A 19,933-nucleotide genomic window follows, 5' to 3' on the forward strand; every position below is an offset into this window, starting at 1 on the left:
AGATTTAAGATTAGGTGCAGAGTACGATTATAATATTATAACCTGGATCAACATTTTCTATCCTTATTGTTCCGAAAATGCTAAATTTGCTACAATTAAAATGTTATTGTCTCGTTGCCTCTTGACTCAGACGAATTATATAGGGACCTATATCGCTAGATACTCCTCTGTCAAAGTACAAGATCAACGATCTACCGCGATTATAAAAACTGTTTCTATAGAATAAATCATTTATTGTTGTATTCGTTATCGACGTGTGAATAAACTCCAAAAAAATGCCTTAAAAAACGGTCAATACCGTCTAGTTTGCTTAAGTTGAGTGTGATGAAGTTAATTTTCAATAGTAAATATTTCTTACTTAATTGTATCAAATTTATAATAAAAAAAATAAATAAAAAGAATAGATGCGTCAGCCGAAACAGGAGAGCATCGGCCAAGTAATCGATTATTCTGTAAAATTAGTTTAATTGTGTTTGTTAAGTTGTGTAAAAATTATACATGTGTGTATTGCGAATCAAATTAGGTTAGGACACATAATATATTTATTGGTGTTAAATATTTTTAATGCGTGAGTCTCCCTTAAAAAACCACAACAACTTGTTGTTGGTGAATTTGGGTGCGATACAAATCCAAAGGTAATTGGTCTGAGCCTACTGACATGATTTGTTTGATGATTGATTGATTAAAAAAAAACGATTTGATTATAATTATTTATTTTAAAAACAGATGCATTATAAATAATTATGTTTTTTTCAGGCTTCTATAATTTCCTTAAGTTTGACTCTTAACGTTCTTTATTGTCGGTTCTTGGTCGGAATGCTGTGCACTTTAACATACTGGCCGGTCGGGTTCTGAATGGAAAGAATATTGTATGTAATACGAGCTATTGCATGTAATTACTAATTTACACACACAAAGGCGTATGTACTGTTGACTTAAATAATATAAATCAACTTTCTGAGGTAGACTGACTACTTTCTATATAATAAATATTGTCAAAATATGATCATCACACTAGTATTATAAAGGCGAAAGTTTATGTGTGCGTGTATATGTTTCTTACGCCTTAACGCCGCAGCTACTAAACCGATGTGGCTGAAATTTGTAATGGAGATAGATTACCACATAAGGTACTTTTTACGCCAATAAATGAAGTCGCGGGCGTCCTCTAGTTAAGTAATATGTTTTTGGTGAGATACTTACCGAGTCGTCGAGTGGCGGTCGGTAGGTCGAGATAACCGCACGGTCTAACGCTACTGCGGGTTGCGGCGTCGGTTGCAGTGTGCGGCAAGCCAGTGCGGCGGTGCGACCTGCGCAGCGCACCTCGCGCATTGCATCCAGAGCGATGTTGAGACGCACTTGAGCCAAGAATGCGTACAAGGATTTTTCTTCGCTAACGTCCTGCTCGTATTTTAAAATTAAATTAAATTATATATATATGATTATAATTATAATATTATATTCACGTATAATAAATAACAATTAACATATTTTATGTAATAATATATAATAATGTAGTAATGACTACAGAACAGAAAACGCTAAATGCTAACTTCTTTTATCCGTGTCAATAACCCATATTGTACAATTATACACTAATAATTGCATAATAGATATACTAATAAGGACAACTATAGCACGACGCACTGTCAATGTCGGTAAAATCTATGCACAGGTAGCTCATTAAACTGTCTGTAATTTTAATTATCATGATCTGAATGTCAAACAATATTATCACTCTAAGCCCGCCGACCCGCTTGGGAGCTACTTGGTGGATCTAAACTCCATATTTCTTATCCGTGGGCCGTCAAAATAGACTAATATTGATGACGAACGAGCTCTGTTACATAACTTATACATGAGCCATTTTATTATATAGTTACTAGCAGATAATCAAAAGGCTTCCTTTTCCCTTTCCTTCCCTTCCTTTTCCCTTCCCTTCCCTCCCTTCCTTCCCGGAACTAGTTCCCTTTCCCATTGGAATACGGGGATAAAATATAACATGTTACTCCCATATAAATAGCACTTTATATGTTTTTATATACGTAACTAACTGACAACTAAAAACGTACCTACAAAGCTTAATAAAACAAACCTTTTGTTCATGTTTCTTTATCACATCTTCTTGTTGCTTTTTTATTTCTTTTGCCCATCCGCTACAACAGATGAGCATTATGTTATTTCACTTAGCTAGAGCCCTTGAAGCATTTGATATGCGTAGGTAGGTTATAGTATACCTACCATGCGCAGTAACACATCTTCGGGTGTTAACGACGTTGTCACTAATAACTATACGTTAAGGCCATTACAATCATGAATTTCAATTATTTGGCATTTTTAATGCAACCACGTAGCACTTTTGTATATTGTACCGGCGCAGATAGCAGTCATTTTGGTTCAACTTACTTGCCATTGTCTATACCTCAGACGATTTCTATTACCTACATACTCGTAATATGGGGACTAATAGAATAATAAGCTCTAGAGCCGTGGATATGACCTCTGCCTCCGATTCCGGAGGGTGTGGTTTGAATCCAGTCCGGGGCATGCAGCTCCAACTTTTCAGTTGAGTGCATGTTAAGAAATTAAATATCACGTGTCTAAAATGGAAGGAAAAACTTCGTGAGGAAACCTGAATATCAGAGAATTTTCTTAATTCTCTCTTTTCTCTGAAGCATATTGTTGATATTTTTATACAATAAATATATATTTTGACAACAATTAATGATAGAAGAAGAACAGTAATGCGGTTTAAGATGTAGAGCGCATAACTAGAAGATGCATGCATGCATGTCAGGAAACGCCGGAAGTGCATTCCAAATTTTACTGTGGCTATTAGAAATGTGGATGCCCATCGTTTAGTACGATTTATATTTTATCCCCGTATTTCCACGGGATTATGTAACGTAGAAAAGAGTATTATACAGGAATCGCTTCTTGCTAAGGGTACTTGTACATAATATGTATTCTGTGCTAAGGGAACCATTGAGTAGTGGATGGCACTTGATAAGTGAGGTATAAACGCGGTTATAAAAGCTAATAACTAACCCATTTATTTGTAAAAACTCGTTCAAGAGCTCTTGGTCTGGTGGCAGAAGACGATTACTTTGAGCCTTCGCTTCGGCCCACGTCTCGTTGAGCTTCAGAGTCAGAAAGTGTGCGCACAGCAGCAAGATTGTCTGAAAACGTTTGTCAGAAAAACCCGTATTATTAGAAATATACTTGTTTATTTTATTTTAGAAAGTTTCGTTTTTATGTGTACCTATAAACTACGGGATCGTCAGCAGATGTGCATTGTATATTTTAGACTTTATTTCTCAGTAGCCAGATACTGTCATTGGAAGCCCTTCTGTAAATACTTGCGCCTAAATATTTTAATTAGTAGTAACGTCTAGTTAATAATTTGCTGTACTGATTACTTTTAGCTGTAATAGTCATTAAGAATAATTGCTAAATCGTTAACTCTAGCGTTCTATGTTCTGTGGTAATTAATAGTGAACAAGAATTTGACCACCACATTATGTCTCTGATATTTCTTCAATAGCCTACCTCTTCGTTAGGCTTCAATTTTACGTTCTTGTACATATTGTAGGCCTCATCTGCTACAGACACCTTATGTTGTAAGTCTTCGGTTAGGATTTGTAAAATTGCGTACGCCTAAAACATAACGGTTAATTGAAACTTGTAGATATTATGTATTCCGTGCTTGTAGATTTTCGAACATAATACCTAAAAGTTAAAACTTTATTTTTATTCAGTTTAATAAGTATTAGGTAATTTGACTGCTATGTGCAGTGCAGTGCATGTATAAATCTATAGCACTAATATTAATAAAGCTAAAGAGTTTGTTTGTTTGTTTTTTTGCTTGAACTCGCTAATCTCAGGAACTACTTTTGGATTTGAAAAATTCTTTGTCTAAACTTTATACATACCCTCTTCTCCTATAAGAAGGGAGGACGTTTAGTGGGCTGTTATAATAGGCTGATTATGATAATTTATAATCAGCAGATCTTTTATTATAGTCAGTGACTCGTTGAAGAATCTTTGTAAGTTTTACAGATTACACTTTCTAGTCTACAAACATACGAAGAATGACTATTATATCCAGCACTAGTATAAGAGGTAGTGGTGACCTTGGACATCCGGGAGGCTGCCATCCCAGCGACCACCAAGCTCGCGAAAGGGGATTGGTGAGGACCCGTACAGAGCTGAGGGTTCTGCAATTCCTTTCGTACTTCAGTGCACATGAGCGGACAATCCAGTTCTATTATAATAGGATTATTACAGTATTATATCAATTATATTTTCATATATATATAAACACATGTAAATTATGTATGTAGTTTGGCAAGTTCGTTGATAACACTCCCATGATATGCGCGCGACAGGGGGAAAGACTGCGCGGGTGTGAAATCGTTCGTACGGGAAAGTGACGTGCATCAGTCGTGGGTTTTACATTCATCGCTACATACCTACCGGCCCGCGCGGCCCATCGGGAGTGTTACGAACGAAGTTGCCAAGCTGTAGTAAAATATTTTATTATGTAGGTATGAGTTCTCTTCCCAATATTTTTAAAAAGATTAGATTTTTCAAGATTGTATTTTACGGCTTTGTTCATAATGTTAATGTACACTGTACACACTCAAGCTAAATTAAAGCTTTCTAACAGTAGGTAATAAAAAAGTATTTGCGCTAAACCGCGGACAAACGGACATGGCGTAACTTTAGGTGTTCTTGTGGACTACGGAACCCTAAGAGCGCGGAACCTCAGGGTAGGTAGCGCATTATTGCGTAGGTATATGAGGTGCACACCACTGGATGCGGAACAGTGCTTACCCTGTAGGATGCCGCAGACGTTGAGAGGCACGCCGCTAGAGACACAGTCCTCTCTAAACACAGTCGCCAAGAGACTCGCAATAGTTGCACCTCGCTTTACTAACCTTGGAGTCTGAAAAGGCAACGGGCGCCAAAATATGAAACTTTACTCAGGCTGTAAAAATGTTTTTTTATACATTAAACCTTTAATATTTTTTATCAAATTATTTGCCTTATTCGGGCGAATGTTGAAATTGCAAGTGGAAGGACACAAGAGAAGAGGAAGACTGACGAAGAGATGGTTGTTGTGTGTGAAAGAGGATATGTATGTAAAGGGAGTGGATGATGAGTTGACGAGTAAGGTCCGTTTATACCCACAGACACAGTGCGTAACATAAGTAGCGTGGCAGACACCCACAGACACCGTCTATTCACACTGCCCAGCAGGTAGCTAGAGACACTTGAATTAGTACGTTAATAAACACTGTATAGAAGAATATCATTTTGTCTGCCACGGCACGTGTCTGGCACGCTAAATCTCTGTAGTTATAAACGGACCTTAATAGAGGTGAATGGCACATTTTGCCGACCCCACCTAAGTCAGCGAAATTGGTCATATATGGTCCATCGTCCGTCGTTGGCAGTCAGTGCCGTATTAAGGTAACTTGATGCCCTAAGTATGCCATGTGGCCCCCTATTCTTAAATGAACAGTTGTGGTATTGTAGAGACGTGTCTACCTTAGGTAGAATATTGTATAATTCAACGTTAATTTAAAACGGTCGGATTTTGAAATTAACTTTCATGTGCTAGTTTTTATTCTAGAAAGGCACGTTATTCGTGAGAGTCGTAAAGTTTTATCCTACGCGAAACCGCAGGGCGACGGCTAGTTTTCGATAATAAGGGTTGCATTATTTATTGATACATTTTCAAGTTCTGGGAATCGAATCCGCGAGGTTTGATACAGAAGATTATTACTTGATTATATACACAAACTGGGAAGCCATACTAAAAACAGAAAATAACCGTGACAAAAATACAATCGAAATTTGAACTTGCCGCATTGGAAGCGCCAAGGTTGGCTCGCCAAGTGATCAGTTGGGCGACCGCACCGCCTGCTCGCGCCAAGTCGCACAGCATCGCCAGCGCCAAGCATTGCACAGGGGGTTTGCTCATCTGCATAAAACAAAAATCGCTGTCGGCCATGATGGTCTACATTGTAACCGTTTCATGACGTCACGTTACGGAAAACCTTAACCAAACGGAGTATTTGATAAAATTATTAGTTAATAATAATTTGATATTATGATTATATATATTATGATGATATACTCACAGTAACCACGTCCAAAAGATTATAAACCCCGTTTTTCAGTACGAATTTCTCTCTCGATTCCTTCTTCCATATAATTGCCTCCCATATCAAGTCCAACAATGATATTAACCATCTATAAAATTGATATATATATTATATATTGAAAAAATATATAAATTCAGTTAAATGGATAAATTCTCTATTGACTCTTATTCATGTTTCGTAATAGTACGTTAACTTGGTTCAGTGGTTAGCCTACCTGGCTCTGGTAATGGTCTGGTCTTGTCTCGTGACCCAAACCATATATTTCATACGCCGAAACATTTTTTTTCTCAATAAAAGTTCTCACCCCGGAGATTGTGATGTGCCTAAAACTCCTATGGCTTGGAGAGCACAGATAATGGCCGTCGGTCTCGGTCGTTGTCTGATAATGATCTCCAAAAAAAAAAAAAACACTAAAACGCACACCGGCCACCGGCCAGTAGTTTTCATACATTTCAAATGGACTCGCCGCACACGGTTGACGCCGGTGGCCGCCACACGCTACAATCATCGCTGCTCGCTTCTTGTGGCCCGCACCGGCCACTAAACGCCGCCACACGCCACTCGCGCGATTCCGCACCCCTCTCTCCCTTATCACGTATCAGACGAAAAGTGCCGTAAGTGTCAGCCATCGGCCACAAGTGGCTGTCGCACGCTTCAGCTACTTTTGTGGCCCCTTGTTTCTTGTGGTGGCATTTGTGGCTGTCGCGTGTGGCCCGTGTGCGGCGACACTATCAACCAAAACCTAAACACGTCAATTCAATATCCTCTCTTCTTTAAAGGAGGAACGCTTGGTCCTATAGTGCCCTGTTAGAATAGGTCGATAGAGGCTGACGACAAAAAAAAATCTTGGAAGAAAAAAAGCTCAACCTAACCCAGGACGTCATGACCCGAGGCCACATTAGGGTGTTGTCTCATGCAACACATTTGCTTAACGTTGTCACCTGTAGAGCAAGAGGACAACGCGAGGGCCTAGTCGAGTCTCAACAATGGATCGAAGCAAGTGAAGCGCTTTCCGTCGTAGCAACAGAGCTCCTTTGAAATATCCCTCCGTTGAAACGACGCAACGCTTTATTCTGGAATTCAATTTAAAATACATGGAAAATGACGCAGCGTCGACACTGCCACGTCGTAACGCAGCGTGCTAATGGGGCATTGCTGTAAACTAACCACTGAACCGACAAGGCACTAGCTGCCGCTACAAGTTATATGGCGATGAAATAACAAACCTGTCATTAACAAGTAAATGTTTGTCAAGCGAAAACAGCACTATATCGAGCATCTTCGTGGTCAGTGTGTTGATGGAGGCGGGCCACGTGACCAGCGGGTACACACAGCATGTGACGCACCTAGAGTTGCCAACATTAAAAAATATAAATAGCATTTTTCAGAGACACTTAAATTAATATGATGGTTTCTTATGTAAACAATAAAACAATAAAACATACAGCATTCTTTTGAAGAAACAGTCATGTGCCTTACCTTATCTGTGGTCCGAACATAGATGTCTACCACCACCAAGCAAGTCGAAGATGAGAGAATGATTTTTTCTCATCTATCCCATAGTGTGTGACAGTGCTAGTGTGTAATGATATCAGTATTTTTGTATTATAAGGGTTTGAAGCGCTCATTTAACCTACCTACATTGCGCGTAGCTCGACATGCATTTCGCCGGTTTTTTACATCGTTTTACCATCATAGTACGGTTGGCAACCCTAGACCCACCTGTCAGCGGCCAGCGCACTCGTTAGTAACCGCACCGCTAATGACAGCACCACTTGGCTCTTCTCCACAGGCGGGCAACGTTGTTCGAGCAATGTGTAACATAGATCTGAGAAACAATAATATCCTTATTATGCTGCTCGCTCTGCCACGATTTTAATGCGACGATACATACATACTATCTGCACAACCCTCTGCTCTACTCGCACGAAATTGACTCGCGCTTGGAACAAAATAGTGAGCGGTGGGAAGGAAAGTGACATAATATGCGGCAAGACGAGTAACGTGGCCACACAAAATCTCTGCTTACTTCCCACGTCACTCAGGCAGTGTATGGAAGGCCTGCGAGCTCAGATTAACCTTAACCTACGGGAACTGGAACCATGCGGGTGAAACTGCGCGGCGTCAGCTAGTTGATAATATGGATTAAGAAGCAACGGTATTCACGCATCAGTATAATGATTCCGTGTGTGTCGAAGAGGTCCCCCAGAAGATGAGCGGGTGGGTCTTCGTCCCGGCCGAGCACTGCCACGTCCAACAGTCTCACACACCAGTACAGCAGCGACAGCTCGTAAGGACATTCCGAGTACCATTCGATGTACCACATTATTCTGGAGATACAATTAGAGGCGATCTCACGTCATCTAACTAATATTTATAATACCGGCTCCACATTAGTGCCGTGAATTCACGTGCAAATTCTCGCCATGAATTCACGGCACGAGTCCATGCCCTCCACATTTGACGCGTTGCTCACAATCGCTTGAAACCCGCCGCGAAATGGACGTAGAATCTGCTGCAGCAATAACTTTGTTGCTTCGTAGTTCGGAATAAACTGGCGGAGGGCCGTGAATGTCGCCGCAAAGGAGGCGCGAATTCTTTGTCACGGGACAAAATACTGACTCTGATCAGAGAACAGACGAGACCGTGCATGAACTCCGTGAAAACCGTCTATATGTACACAGAGCTTTACGGCACTAATGTGGAGCCGGTATAAAGAGTTAAATTTTGTGGATTGTAGGGGATTTAGTGAACCGATGTTAAAAATTTTTTTACCAATAGATGTCCACCTTATCTGTGAGTGTCATTGATTATATTTTATCCCCGTATTCCCGCAGGAACAGGAACTAACTACGCGGATGAAACCGCATGGCGTCTGCTAGTTTAAAACATATTGAAATCTTAGCTGCGACGTCGCAACGTAATGCGTCGTACTAATGGAGCTTGGCTCTAAGAAGGTGGCCCTAAAAATACATTAGGAGCAAATGCTGGTTTGGGCCCATATGACCCTGAGGTTGCTGGGTTATATTTCATTATTGTGTACATACATAAAGAATACTTAAAATAAAGTTATGAGCATTTTTATACCGTCTTATGATTTCATATTCCTCAATCAATTTGGTCGGCATGAGATACATTGTGCACACTAAAGCTTGTAACGTTGTCTTTCGAATCTCGGCATAAAGAGAGGGTGACCAGTGCCATCTAAGGTGGCTCAGGCCAGGGTCCAGTAAAAACATCATACCTAGGAGCCAGTACTGAGATTGTATCATCTGTAATAAAGCATATTATGTAAGTAACAATAGTACCTAAGTAGCCAAATAATGTAAACGTTACAATGGTGGGTAAACTTTACACAACAACATTTTACCCGATGTAATATGCTTAGTAGTAGGCGAACTTATTTACTTAAACTTAGGTGGATACTTTAAAGTAAATTTATAAGACATAGCGGGGATATTGTAACCAGAAAAATATTATAATCAAGCGTCTCATTCCAAGTTAACAGACCCCAGCTAGTAACCAATACTCGTTTAAACTGAATTAAAAATATGGCTTAAGTATTAGTGAAACATGAGAAATGAATTTAAGATTACAAGGCAGAAATAAAATATTTTAAAAAACTTACAAACTTATTACAAGGAAAGGTTTTGAGGAGGTCAACTGAGAGGAAGATAAGCATATTCTTGAATTGGGCATCCAATTGTGATGTGTTGAACCCAACACTCTGTATCCAGAGTTGCTTTGGACGGATTTCAGTAAACACAGAAAGAGACATCACATCTGAAAAGTTTATACTACTCTGTTACCAAACAAAAATAGTAAGAGTGAAAAGGGATTGTTAGGATCTGGCAGCAATAAACATATCAGACAACAGTAAGAGCCAAAACGTCGTCAAAGGAACTGTTAAGACCTGGCAGCTACAAATCCATCAGGCAACAGTGACAGTAAGTGTGAATAATAATTGATAACAGTAACATTAAGCGTGAATGGCAGTTTTTGGGACATGGCATCATCCGACAAGAAAACAGTAACCATGACAAGCAGCACCAAACTCATCAGGTAATAGTAACAGTAATCATGAAAGAGATTTGTAGAATCTAATGTCTGCAACAAAAGCAGGCAACTGTAACTGTAAGCGTGAAACCCAGGTTTGGGACCTGGCAGCTAAGACATCATGCAAGAGTAAGCGTGAACAGTTAGGACCTGGCATCAGCAGAGCAGAGAACGCAGTGAGGCGGTGTCCGAAGCAGCTGAGCAGTGCATGTGCTATCACTGTGAGGGTCATCCTTTCGTGTCGGCGTCCTCTCGCGCGACATTCGTATCGGTACGCCCATAAAAAACACCTGGTAGCATACGAATTGATTATTTTTTAAATTCTTGACTGTAATCTCACCTGATGTTCAGTGATGCAGTCTATGATGGAAAAGGGCTTACTTGGAAAAAGTACAAACTAGTTCTATGAACGAACTGCGCGGGTGTGAAGTCTAGCGCACGGGGGGCAGAAGGAAGGACTACGCGGGTATAAAGTCGTGCGAGCGGGGCATCGCTACCCCCCTCCCGGCCCGCGCGGGTTATAGGGAGTGTTACGAACGAATTTGCCAAGCTATACTTCCGTTGTTAGTTAAAAACAGTTGTCAGTAAGATGACTCAGAGTCTATTAGAACTAGAAAGTTTAAATTTGGTATGGTTATGTATATTAATTACGTCTTTATAATGGTAAAAAAATAATAAAAAAAAATGGGGTACCTTCCACATGCAAAGTGAGGATGAATTTTTCATTGTCTTTCCCATGGGACTTCTTTTTCATGGGGTATCGTTATCGGTTTTTATAGGCATTACACAAGGGATTAAAGTGCTTAACTTATACTAACCTGATGGAAAGCAGCGATTAGGTCTAAGTTGGAGTACATTTTGCCTTAAAGGTTTTCAAATATAAGTAGCGGTATATAAAGACGCGAGAAGGGCATTCTTTAATTTTGCTGTGTGAATTACAGGCTACGTACCTTACCCATACCCTTATTACATACATACTATTAAATCGATATAACTATCCTACTAATATTATAATCACGAAATTGTAGTTTGTATGGATGTTTGTTACTCTTTAACGCCGCAACTAGTAAACCGATTTGACTGAAGTATGGATAGATTTTACTGTGGATTAACACATATTTAATCCCGGAACAATCCATGGTTCCCGAGGGATTTGTGAGAAACTAAATTTCACGCGGACGAAATCGTGGGCGTTCACTAGTCTCTCATAATTAGAGAAATCTAAAACTACAAGTCTTACCTTTGAGCATAAAAGTCTGGACAGGGAAACGTTTCAGCAGTATCGTAATTCACGTCCAACAAAGTCTTCAGAGTTCTTACCAGAACCAAAAGCAATGACATGGTATTAGATATATGGATGCTGCTTGCACCTGCAATTAGTTTTTGTCTTCATACAATCGCAATTGGTCTATTTCTTCGCGGCGAACGTTACAATACAAAAGCCGTGGTAGCCCAGTGAATATGACCTCTGCTTTCGATTCGGAGAGCGTAGGTTCGAATCCGGTCCGGGGCGTGCACATCTAACTTTTCAGTTATGTACATTTTAAGAAATTAAATATCACGTATCTCAAATGGTAAAGAAAAAACATCATGAAGAAACTAGCATAACTGAGAATTTTCTTGATTCTCTACGTATGTGAAGTCTGTACATACGAATATTGGCATAACACCTCTCATTTCTGAGTGGAGACTCGTACTCCACAGTGAGCCGAATATGAGTTATAAAATTCAAACAGGGTCTTACCTCCATATCCTATCTTTTATGTAGAGGCCTTGTAATGGGTTAATTTAATAGGCTCATAATGATCATAAGTTAGCCGAAGTTATGGAAGTAAACATAGAATAAGAACTCACCTAATTTAACATTACAATCCTGTGGATCTAAGGGATTCTCCTCATAGCCAGGCAACTGTTTCATAGGAAAGTAAGGATTAAACCGATAAAAAATGTTCTCGATAATATTTTCCTTGATCATTTCGGCACCTGAAAATATCAGGGACATAACACGTTATGAAATATAAAAGACTGGATTTCCACATGTAGTTCCCGTCCCGTAGGTATATAGGTGCGTCGAAATGAGTGACTTCTCTGCCCGAGGTAGTCTGTGACGGTAGCTGGGTTTTCTAGAACCGTCCAGTTTAGTAGAATTCGCCGTTAGCTGGCGTGTTCCGTACATTCCGTCACACGTTAAAACTATTAGATTACACAATAAATTTACTAGCTGACGCCGCGCGGTTTCACCCGCGTTGTACCCGTTCTCGTAAGAATACGGGGATAATATATAGCTTATAGCCATCCTCGATAAATGGGCTATATAACACTGAAAGAATTTTTCAAATCGGACCAGTAGTCCCTGAGATCAGTGCGTTCAAACATACAAACAAACAAACTCTTCAGCTTTATAAAATTAATATAGACTGTTTTGATCTCTCTGGCGCATATGGTAATGCTGTGATTCGCAGAGGTCCTAGGTTCGATTCCCATCTAGGATCAGGATTTGGTAATAGATATTGATCAAACGATTTAGCGTTCAGGTACGATACCGCGTAGAAACCGTCGTAGCTAATAAACTTTTTCCCAAATAGGCCCGCTTCCATTTTAGACTGCATCTTCACTTAACATCAGGTGAGATCGCAGTCAAGGTCTAACTTGTCTTGTAAAAAAATCAACGAATGTGGAAGACTTACAGCAGTCGACGGAGTGGCACGCCAGTAGCAAAGCCGTCTGCAGGAAGGCGGGGAAGCGTAGCTCAGGGGCGAGAGCCAGCATCCTCGACACTGTGACCGGCAGCAGAGCACTGGCCGCAGTCAGCGCGTGCCTTGCGACAGTCATCATCATCAGCCTATTTTGATGGCCAGAAGGCCTAGTGTCGCCACACACGGAAGCCTCGCCATAATCGTGCCAAACTTTTAAGCTACATAGCTCAACTCGCTGCATTGCCACTGGCCCACCCTTTGCCACTTCGACGAACTGCTTTGCTTTGCGACGAGTCACGTAGCCCAAGTGGCAATGAGCGGGGCACATAGTTCAAAGAGCCGATGGATGTTGGTATCCCAAGGTACTGGAATGGCGACCACGCACTAAAAAACGCATTGGTGGTCGACCCACAATCAGTTGGACTGACGACATTAAGCAAATCTCAGGGATGCAGGCGGCTCAGGATCCTGATGTTTAGTAGTCGCTACAAAAGACCTATGTCCTGCAGTGGACGTCCATCGGTTGATGATGATGATGATATTGAAACAGAAAAATCGTCTTATATTTTTTTTAATAAGTACTGAATTACTTCTATGCTTATAGGCTGGTGGTCTACCCAGACGCCCTTTAGTTACGCCACTGAATTGAATAAACACCTTCTACATAGAGCGCCCAAGCCGCGTGCAGCGTCGTCAGCAGACAACTGCCACAGCACCGCGCGAGCAACCGGCTCAAACAGATCATCCTGCTCCATCCGCAACAGAAGATACCCTGGAGTCAACTATACTTGTTAGAACAAAGTCCCATTAGTGCGTTGGCAAACGTTTTGACGTCGCAGCGTCCCAACCCCCGGTGACGCCGACGCCGCTGAGGTCCCATTAATGAGCCTACGGCCAGGGCCGGCCCGTCCATACGGCGAACGGATCGGTCGCTCCAGGCGCCAAATCCTAAATGGTAAAGAACAATAAAATTAATTTCTTTGCCATCCCTTCGCCATCCGATCCGGTGTCCGGGAGTATGATTTTAGAAGTTATCGATACCTACTTCTAAAATCCTAGTCGACCGTAAACGGATTTGCGCCTGATTTTCAATTGGTCACTGCAGAGTCGAGATCTTCGCGTTCCATACTTACTTTGGACTCACAGTTGGCACATATAATTATTATTAGGAGCCTGGAGCAAACAGGAGAGGCGCCATAATTAGATCTCGCTCCATTCTAAAATTTACTTCGGGCCGGCACTGCCTACGGCACTTACAGAATCAAACGAAAAGTAATAGTTATACTTGACAACTGTTGCAAAATATAGAGCAATTTACACTATGTAATACTTTGCTATCGACAGGTGACGTGATCAAGATCTGCCATTCCCATACATTTTTTTAGTTTTCGATTGTAAAAAGAGAATCGACGTGCCACTTTGCTACAGGGGCTGGTCAGAGACAAACAGGCAGAAAAATGTTTTAGTTTATTTGTTTAACAAATAAGATGTTTACTTCTGGACTATAAGACTGTTCACACCTTCCTCATATTAAAATTTTGACGGCCTCCGTGGCGCAGTGGTATGCGCGGTGGATATACAAGACGGAGGTCCTGGGTTCGATCCCCGACTGGGCAGACTAAGATTTTCTTAATTTGTCCAGGCTTGGCTGGTGGGAGGCTTCGGCCGTGGCTAGTTACCACCCTACCGGCAAAGACGTACCGCCAAGCGATTTAGCGTTCCGGTACGATGCCGTGTAGAAACCGAAAGGGGTGTGGATTTTCATCCTCCTCCTAACAAGTTAGTCCGCTTCCATCTTAGACTGCATCATCACTTACCATCAGGTGAGATTGTAGTCAAGGGCTAACTTGTAAATAATAAAAAAAAAAAAAAATTGGTAAGTTTGTCTTTTGATATATCAAAACTAAGTACAATGGGCAATTGTGGATTTTTGACTGTAGCTTTGGGAGGTTTCAATTGTACAAATATAAAACTTTATTGCACAAAATATGTTATAAACAGCAATGTAGCTTACCAAGGAAGCCAAAGTAATTTCTTAGAGTTTCTTGTTGTGTTTCTATGTCGGACATGGTTTTCAGCAAAATCGGCTTCTCCAAGCGCTGCAAGAGTAATATCAGCCCATCGCGTAGACAGGGCTTCTTCTCCAGATTCTCTACCACGTAGTCTAATATGGCGGTTAGACTGTCTAGAACGTCTACTCGCTGATATATATTTAAATAAGGATAGGACTTAATGTTCGTATAAAATAAAAAAAGAGGATAATTTTACGCCTCAGTAGCACCACGTTAATGGCCAACAGTAATATGAGTTTATGGGTTCGATTCCCCGTTGTATAATTGAAGCCTACCGACTAGCATTTTTCGCTTCACTTCGCTAGTCAGGCTAAAAGGAGCAGGAACTACCCAACAACGACAAAGATACGGTAAATGAGTTTAGGTACACATAAAGATATCATATTTAAGTACAAGACAGAGACCAGGATAGATTAAGCTATCAGATTTTACCCGAACATCGAAACAGTTTTATTTTTTGAACGTATGTTACTGGAACGTTTGCTACATTCTTTAGTACGTTATGCAGTTTAAAAATCCTCGTAGACTGTAGAGTGTGAAGTCTGCCAATCCGCATTGAGCCAGCGTGGTGTACTATAGGCCTAACTCCTTTCATTCTGAGAAAAGACTCGCGCTCAATAGTGAGCATATATGGGTTGTGAAAGAGGCTGTGACGCTGGTGGTAGGCTAAATGGCAGGTACACCAGCGTTTTTGGAGGTTTTTAGTCGGTAGGAGTCCTGCACTACCCAAAAGGGTGTCCATGAGGATTTTCCCCCCTATGAAGAAAAAAAAATGATAATGACCTGAATGGACTATTTATTTCAGAATAAACCCAATACGCTCAGTCGTTAAAAAGGATACATATCCGGCGTGAGCTACGGTAGCAAGATCTTGTATGTGTGCCTGTAGTCTCTCTGTGTTCTGGCTGGCGACGGGATCTGTGATTAGGAACTTTAGCGTGACCGCCACTTCCCATCCGATGGACTCAACCACCGCGGGGCAATCGAGTCGCCGCGCGGGATCTGCGACGATAGATTCCAAAGTAAATTAAACCTCATATTAGCTTGACTGTTTGTCCGGGATAATGTTTATAGGGCTGCGCCGATTTTAATGGAACTTTTACTGGAGAAGTTTATTGAGCAACATTATTAAAATTTAAAAAGTAATAGTGGTGGGCAAGGTGAAAGGGAAACGACCACGCGGCCGATCACCTACCCGCTGGTCTGACCAGGTTAAGTCACTAACTGGACTTCCTGTAACAACAGCCATTAGAAAAGCTGAGGACCGGACTGTGTGGAGGCGAATTGTTAACAACGCATCGAAAGGACTGCAGTGCGGAAACGATCTTCAGCAATGAAGAATGCGACCAAGACGAAGAAGAAGAGAGATTAAAATTTAAATAAAAGTGGAACAAAAAGCGGCACGGCCCTATCCTATTCTCGAAGCAATTTAGGTCATTTTCGACCCCCTATAACTTCTTAGATTGACTTGGCCATGGCATGACCACATAATGTATCTCACAAATAACATATCACATATTATCTTATAATAATTACTCGTTACTCTAAGTTATTATAAAATAATAAACAAAAAGAATAAAACCGCGTCCGTGAAGCTAATACGTAAAGTAACTATGTCTCCACTTTCCGTCCTAATAGAATGAACAATACAAGGTTGGCAGTCAGGTTTCCAGGTCAACTGTAAGGACATGAGAAATCCTATAGAAGTTATGGTGCCCAATGAAGGGGAATCTGGGCTATGGAAAGTTTTATAACAACTGCATAAAAGGATTCGTGTATCACTTCAACATGGGTAAGCACGCACTATGTCTGGAGAAATTAATAAACTTTTAGTTCACCATGTTACACTACTGGGCCTAATTAGGTATAGTATGTGCCTCTATTTTCAACCGACAAAAAACGAAGAGAAGGTTCTCAGTTCGACGTCTATATTTTATTTTTTATGTATGAGCACGCGTAATTTTTTACAGAGTGGTCCGATTTTGATTTTGCTTTTTAATTTTCGAAGGAAAACAGGGTACGACGTTCATTAATTGTAAAGTAAAACCAAGCATAACTTTTTATAGTGTAGTTAATTTTGATAATTCTCATTTTATTAGATAGGGCCTTAAAATTAGCCCCATATAAATTTGAAAAACAAGTTGCTTTCCTAAAGGTGGAAAACAGGGGTACCACCCCTGCATTCATCATCATTCATCAATAGCCAATGCCTCGCAGTTTCACCCCTGTAGTATCCGATCACGTGAGAATACGGAGATAAAGTAGGTATAACCTATACCACTCACAAATAACTTTCTATTGGTAAAAGAATTTCAAACTCATTTCAGTAGATCCAGAGATTACCCCATACAATACCACAAACTTTACCTATAAGTATAGATTTACAGAGTCGAATGCTGATTGCTGAGTAGTGAAACCAACAAGTTTCAGGGGGGAATATTAGGATGAATTAATATTTTTACATTTATTGATTACACTAACCGCGTGGCTTCTGTTATTTGGTTTGTAGGACCTTGGAGAAAGGCAAAAATATAGGCTACTTTTTAAACCGGAAAAATCCATAAAGTCAGCCATTGACGGTCAATTATTCTCACGTTTCTGCAGCACAAACGGCAGCGAAGACGTTTCATAAGTCGAGCCGTCATGCACGCAGCGACCAATATACGATTAGTTATAGTCGTGGGTGCTGCAAAACCGTGAGAATAATTGACCGTCAATGGCGTGCATTATGCACAAAAATTGCATCGGGCAACGGGCATCCGCTGGTATTTACAATATGTACCCTAAGGTTCATCATCATCATCATTATCAGCCGCCGGACGTCCACAGCTGGACATAAAATGGAACGAATGGATGGATTGGTTAGAAAGACACTAAGTTAGCAAATAACCCAGCCCATGATGTCACATCGATCACCTTCTTCGAAGTTCTTCAACCGGGTCACTGCGGAATAACGACTTGCACCATGGCGGCACCCAAACGAATCTGATCTTCCTGATTCCGATTCCAAAATGCCCAGGTACTCATCACTTGTAATTCTCACGTAATTCTTATCTTTTTTGTTTTGCCTGAAGATGTGAGTGTGGGACGAACTAGAGGATTCCTTGCACACATCTCTAGTTTTTCTCGCAGATTCTTTTGATTTACGAGAAATATTTTCTTGCGTTAAATTAACAGAACGCTTTTTATCCATGTCACAAACTAATTAACTAATTTTATACAGCTAAATAGGTTTTGTTTACATAATGTATAGTTCGTATGACGTGTCATATTGGTCATATGTTTAAAACGTCAAACAAGTATTATTTCATAAAGTATTTCATATAATGTTTGATAAGGAGGTTTTACAATTTAAATTATTAAAATACTTCTTGAATACTAAGGGCAGCCGCACAAGTGCCGAAGCTCTTTAAAACGGTGTTTGGTGCTTCTTTTCAGGAAAATTTTGGCATTGTTAAATTCGACATCTAACTAACACTAACGAACATAGTGTAAAGTATTTTTTTATTGAAAAAGAATACAATAAGGAACTTAAGCTGAATTATCCTAATAACTATACAAATCATGCCCACGTGGAATAGTAGCAAGAATACTGGCTGCATTTCCGCGCTGGACAGCCAGGCTGATCCTTTGCACAAAAAATGAGCCAGCCCTTTTGTCACCAGTCGAGGCAACTAGCCGCGGTGAAATGTTTCGGTGTAATCTCTCCACGGCAAAAGGTACAAATATGTAACTCTCAGACAGAGGCATAGTTGAGCCACCGGTTGAGTTACCGGTTTCAGCTTTTTCTGCTGCGGCTCCCGGGCTTGTAAAGTTACGTTTTCCATAAACCCTAATTACCATTAGGGTAAAAGTTCATGGTGCCCCATGAACTTTTAATATAATAATATATAATATATACATATTATATTGTATGTATATTTTGTAGTTTATAAACATTGTAAAAAATTTGAAAAAAATGTGCGAGATAGGGTTAGGTTTCAGTCGACGCATTGAACACCCCATTGGGATTCCCATTGTCAAGTATATCCGATCTGTTGATTTAACGTTAGCCCCCCTAGCCAAGTGGCACGTCGATTCTCTTTCTACGATCGCTAACGCTTCGCTAAGAGAATCGACGTGCCACATGGCTAGAGGGCAGGTTAGGCAGCCATTGTCTAAATGGGACCGAGGCGAATCGGTCAGCCGGTAGCAGTGTGCAGGCGCCGATCGTACCCAGTTGGTCTCGCGCGTGTACATTGATACAGTAAAATTTAGAACTACGAATTACGTTAACAACTTTTGAAAAAGTGTAATTTATTCTAAAAAGGAGAGCATTCTAGCTCCATACATTTTTGGGCTCTTTTTGAAAGTGGGCAGTTCTACGTACCATATTTTTGTTGAATGACATTTTAAAAAGTGTATAAAATATAATTTGACGAATCATCGAAACTGTTTAACTTGACTCAGAGCTACACTACAACGTTTATGCCATAGTAACTATTGCTGAATATGGCTAGTTATAACGATATACATAATTTTTTTGTTGTTGATACTTACACAACTCAGTAAAATGTGTACAAGCGACGAGTTTTGGGCATTTGGGCCTTACTAATTATTGCTGCAAATGAGCAGTTCTACCACATACCACGTGCCATTTTTTTTGTTGTTGTCTGGTACTTTCGGAAAGGGCCCACAATGAATGATTATTATTCCAAAAGTGTAATTGAAGTTTATTGATTGATGGAAAAATATTGATTCAAATACACATACACACACACAACACACATACAGAAAAGGGCCTTTAACCATGTGGCAAATCGATTCTCTTTCTAAATTCGCAAACGCTTCGAGAATAAAAAAATGTATAAGAATGATATTTGCTGTCAATATGTCACGTGATTTTTTTAGTTTTCGAAGCGTAAGAATAGTAGGTAGTTATTTTTTCTAATTTATT

General features: G+C 40.3%; 1 protein-coding gene across 1 annotated transcript; it reads right to left on the minus strand.

The window, feature by feature from the left end:
• Window positions 1-16: 16 nt before the first annotated feature.
• On the minus strand, window positions 17-18,190 carry LOC112050428 (uncharacterized). Its single transcript, XM_052890707.1, has 22 exons — window positions 17,914-18,190; window positions 15,839-15,999; window positions 14,940-15,126; window positions 13,583-13,697; window positions 12,917-13,251; window positions 12,084-12,212; window positions 11,470-11,599; window positions 10,380-10,519; window positions 9,802-9,956; window positions 9,261-9,445; window positions 8,340-8,503; window positions 7,896-8,001; window positions 7,400-7,519; window positions 6,150-6,261; window positions 5,873-5,989; window positions 4,837-4,948; window positions 4,134-4,264; window positions 3,550-3,657; window positions 3,049-3,179; window positions 2,096-2,156; window positions 1,204-1,401; window positions 17-851 (listed from the first exon to the last, which is right to left on the minus strand). Exons 1-22 carry the CDS (start codon window positions 18,188-18,190, stop codon window positions 795-797), a joined length of 3,231 nt encoding a protein of 1,076 aa, XP_052746667.1. The 3' UTR covers window positions 17-794.
• Between the last annotated feature and the right edge of the window lie 1,743 nt (window positions 18,191-19,933).

This window comes from Bicyclus anynana, chromosome Z (genome assembly GCF_947172395.1).
Source record: "Bicyclus anynana chromosome Z, ilBicAnyn1.1, whole genome shotgun sequence".
Taxonomy (NCBI): Eukaryota; Metazoa; Arthropoda; class Insecta; order Lepidoptera; family Nymphalidae; genus Bicyclus; species Bicyclus anynana.

Excerpts from the sequence above, each read along its gene's own strand:
- LOC112050428 (XM_052890707.1), bottom strand. The coding sequence starts at position 18,190 with ATGGATAAAAAGCGTTCTGTTAATTTAACGCAAGAAAATATTTCTCGT. Across the intron at positions 13,252-13,582 it reads TTGGGCGCTCTATGTAGAAG|GTGCCCCGCTCATTGCCACT; the intron begins GTGTTTATTCAA and ends TCTTTGAACTAT. Across the intron at positions 3,180-3,549 it reads AATTGAAGCCTAACGAAGAG|ACAATCTTGCTGCTGTGCGC; the intron begins GTAGGCTATTGA and ends AAACGTTTTCAG.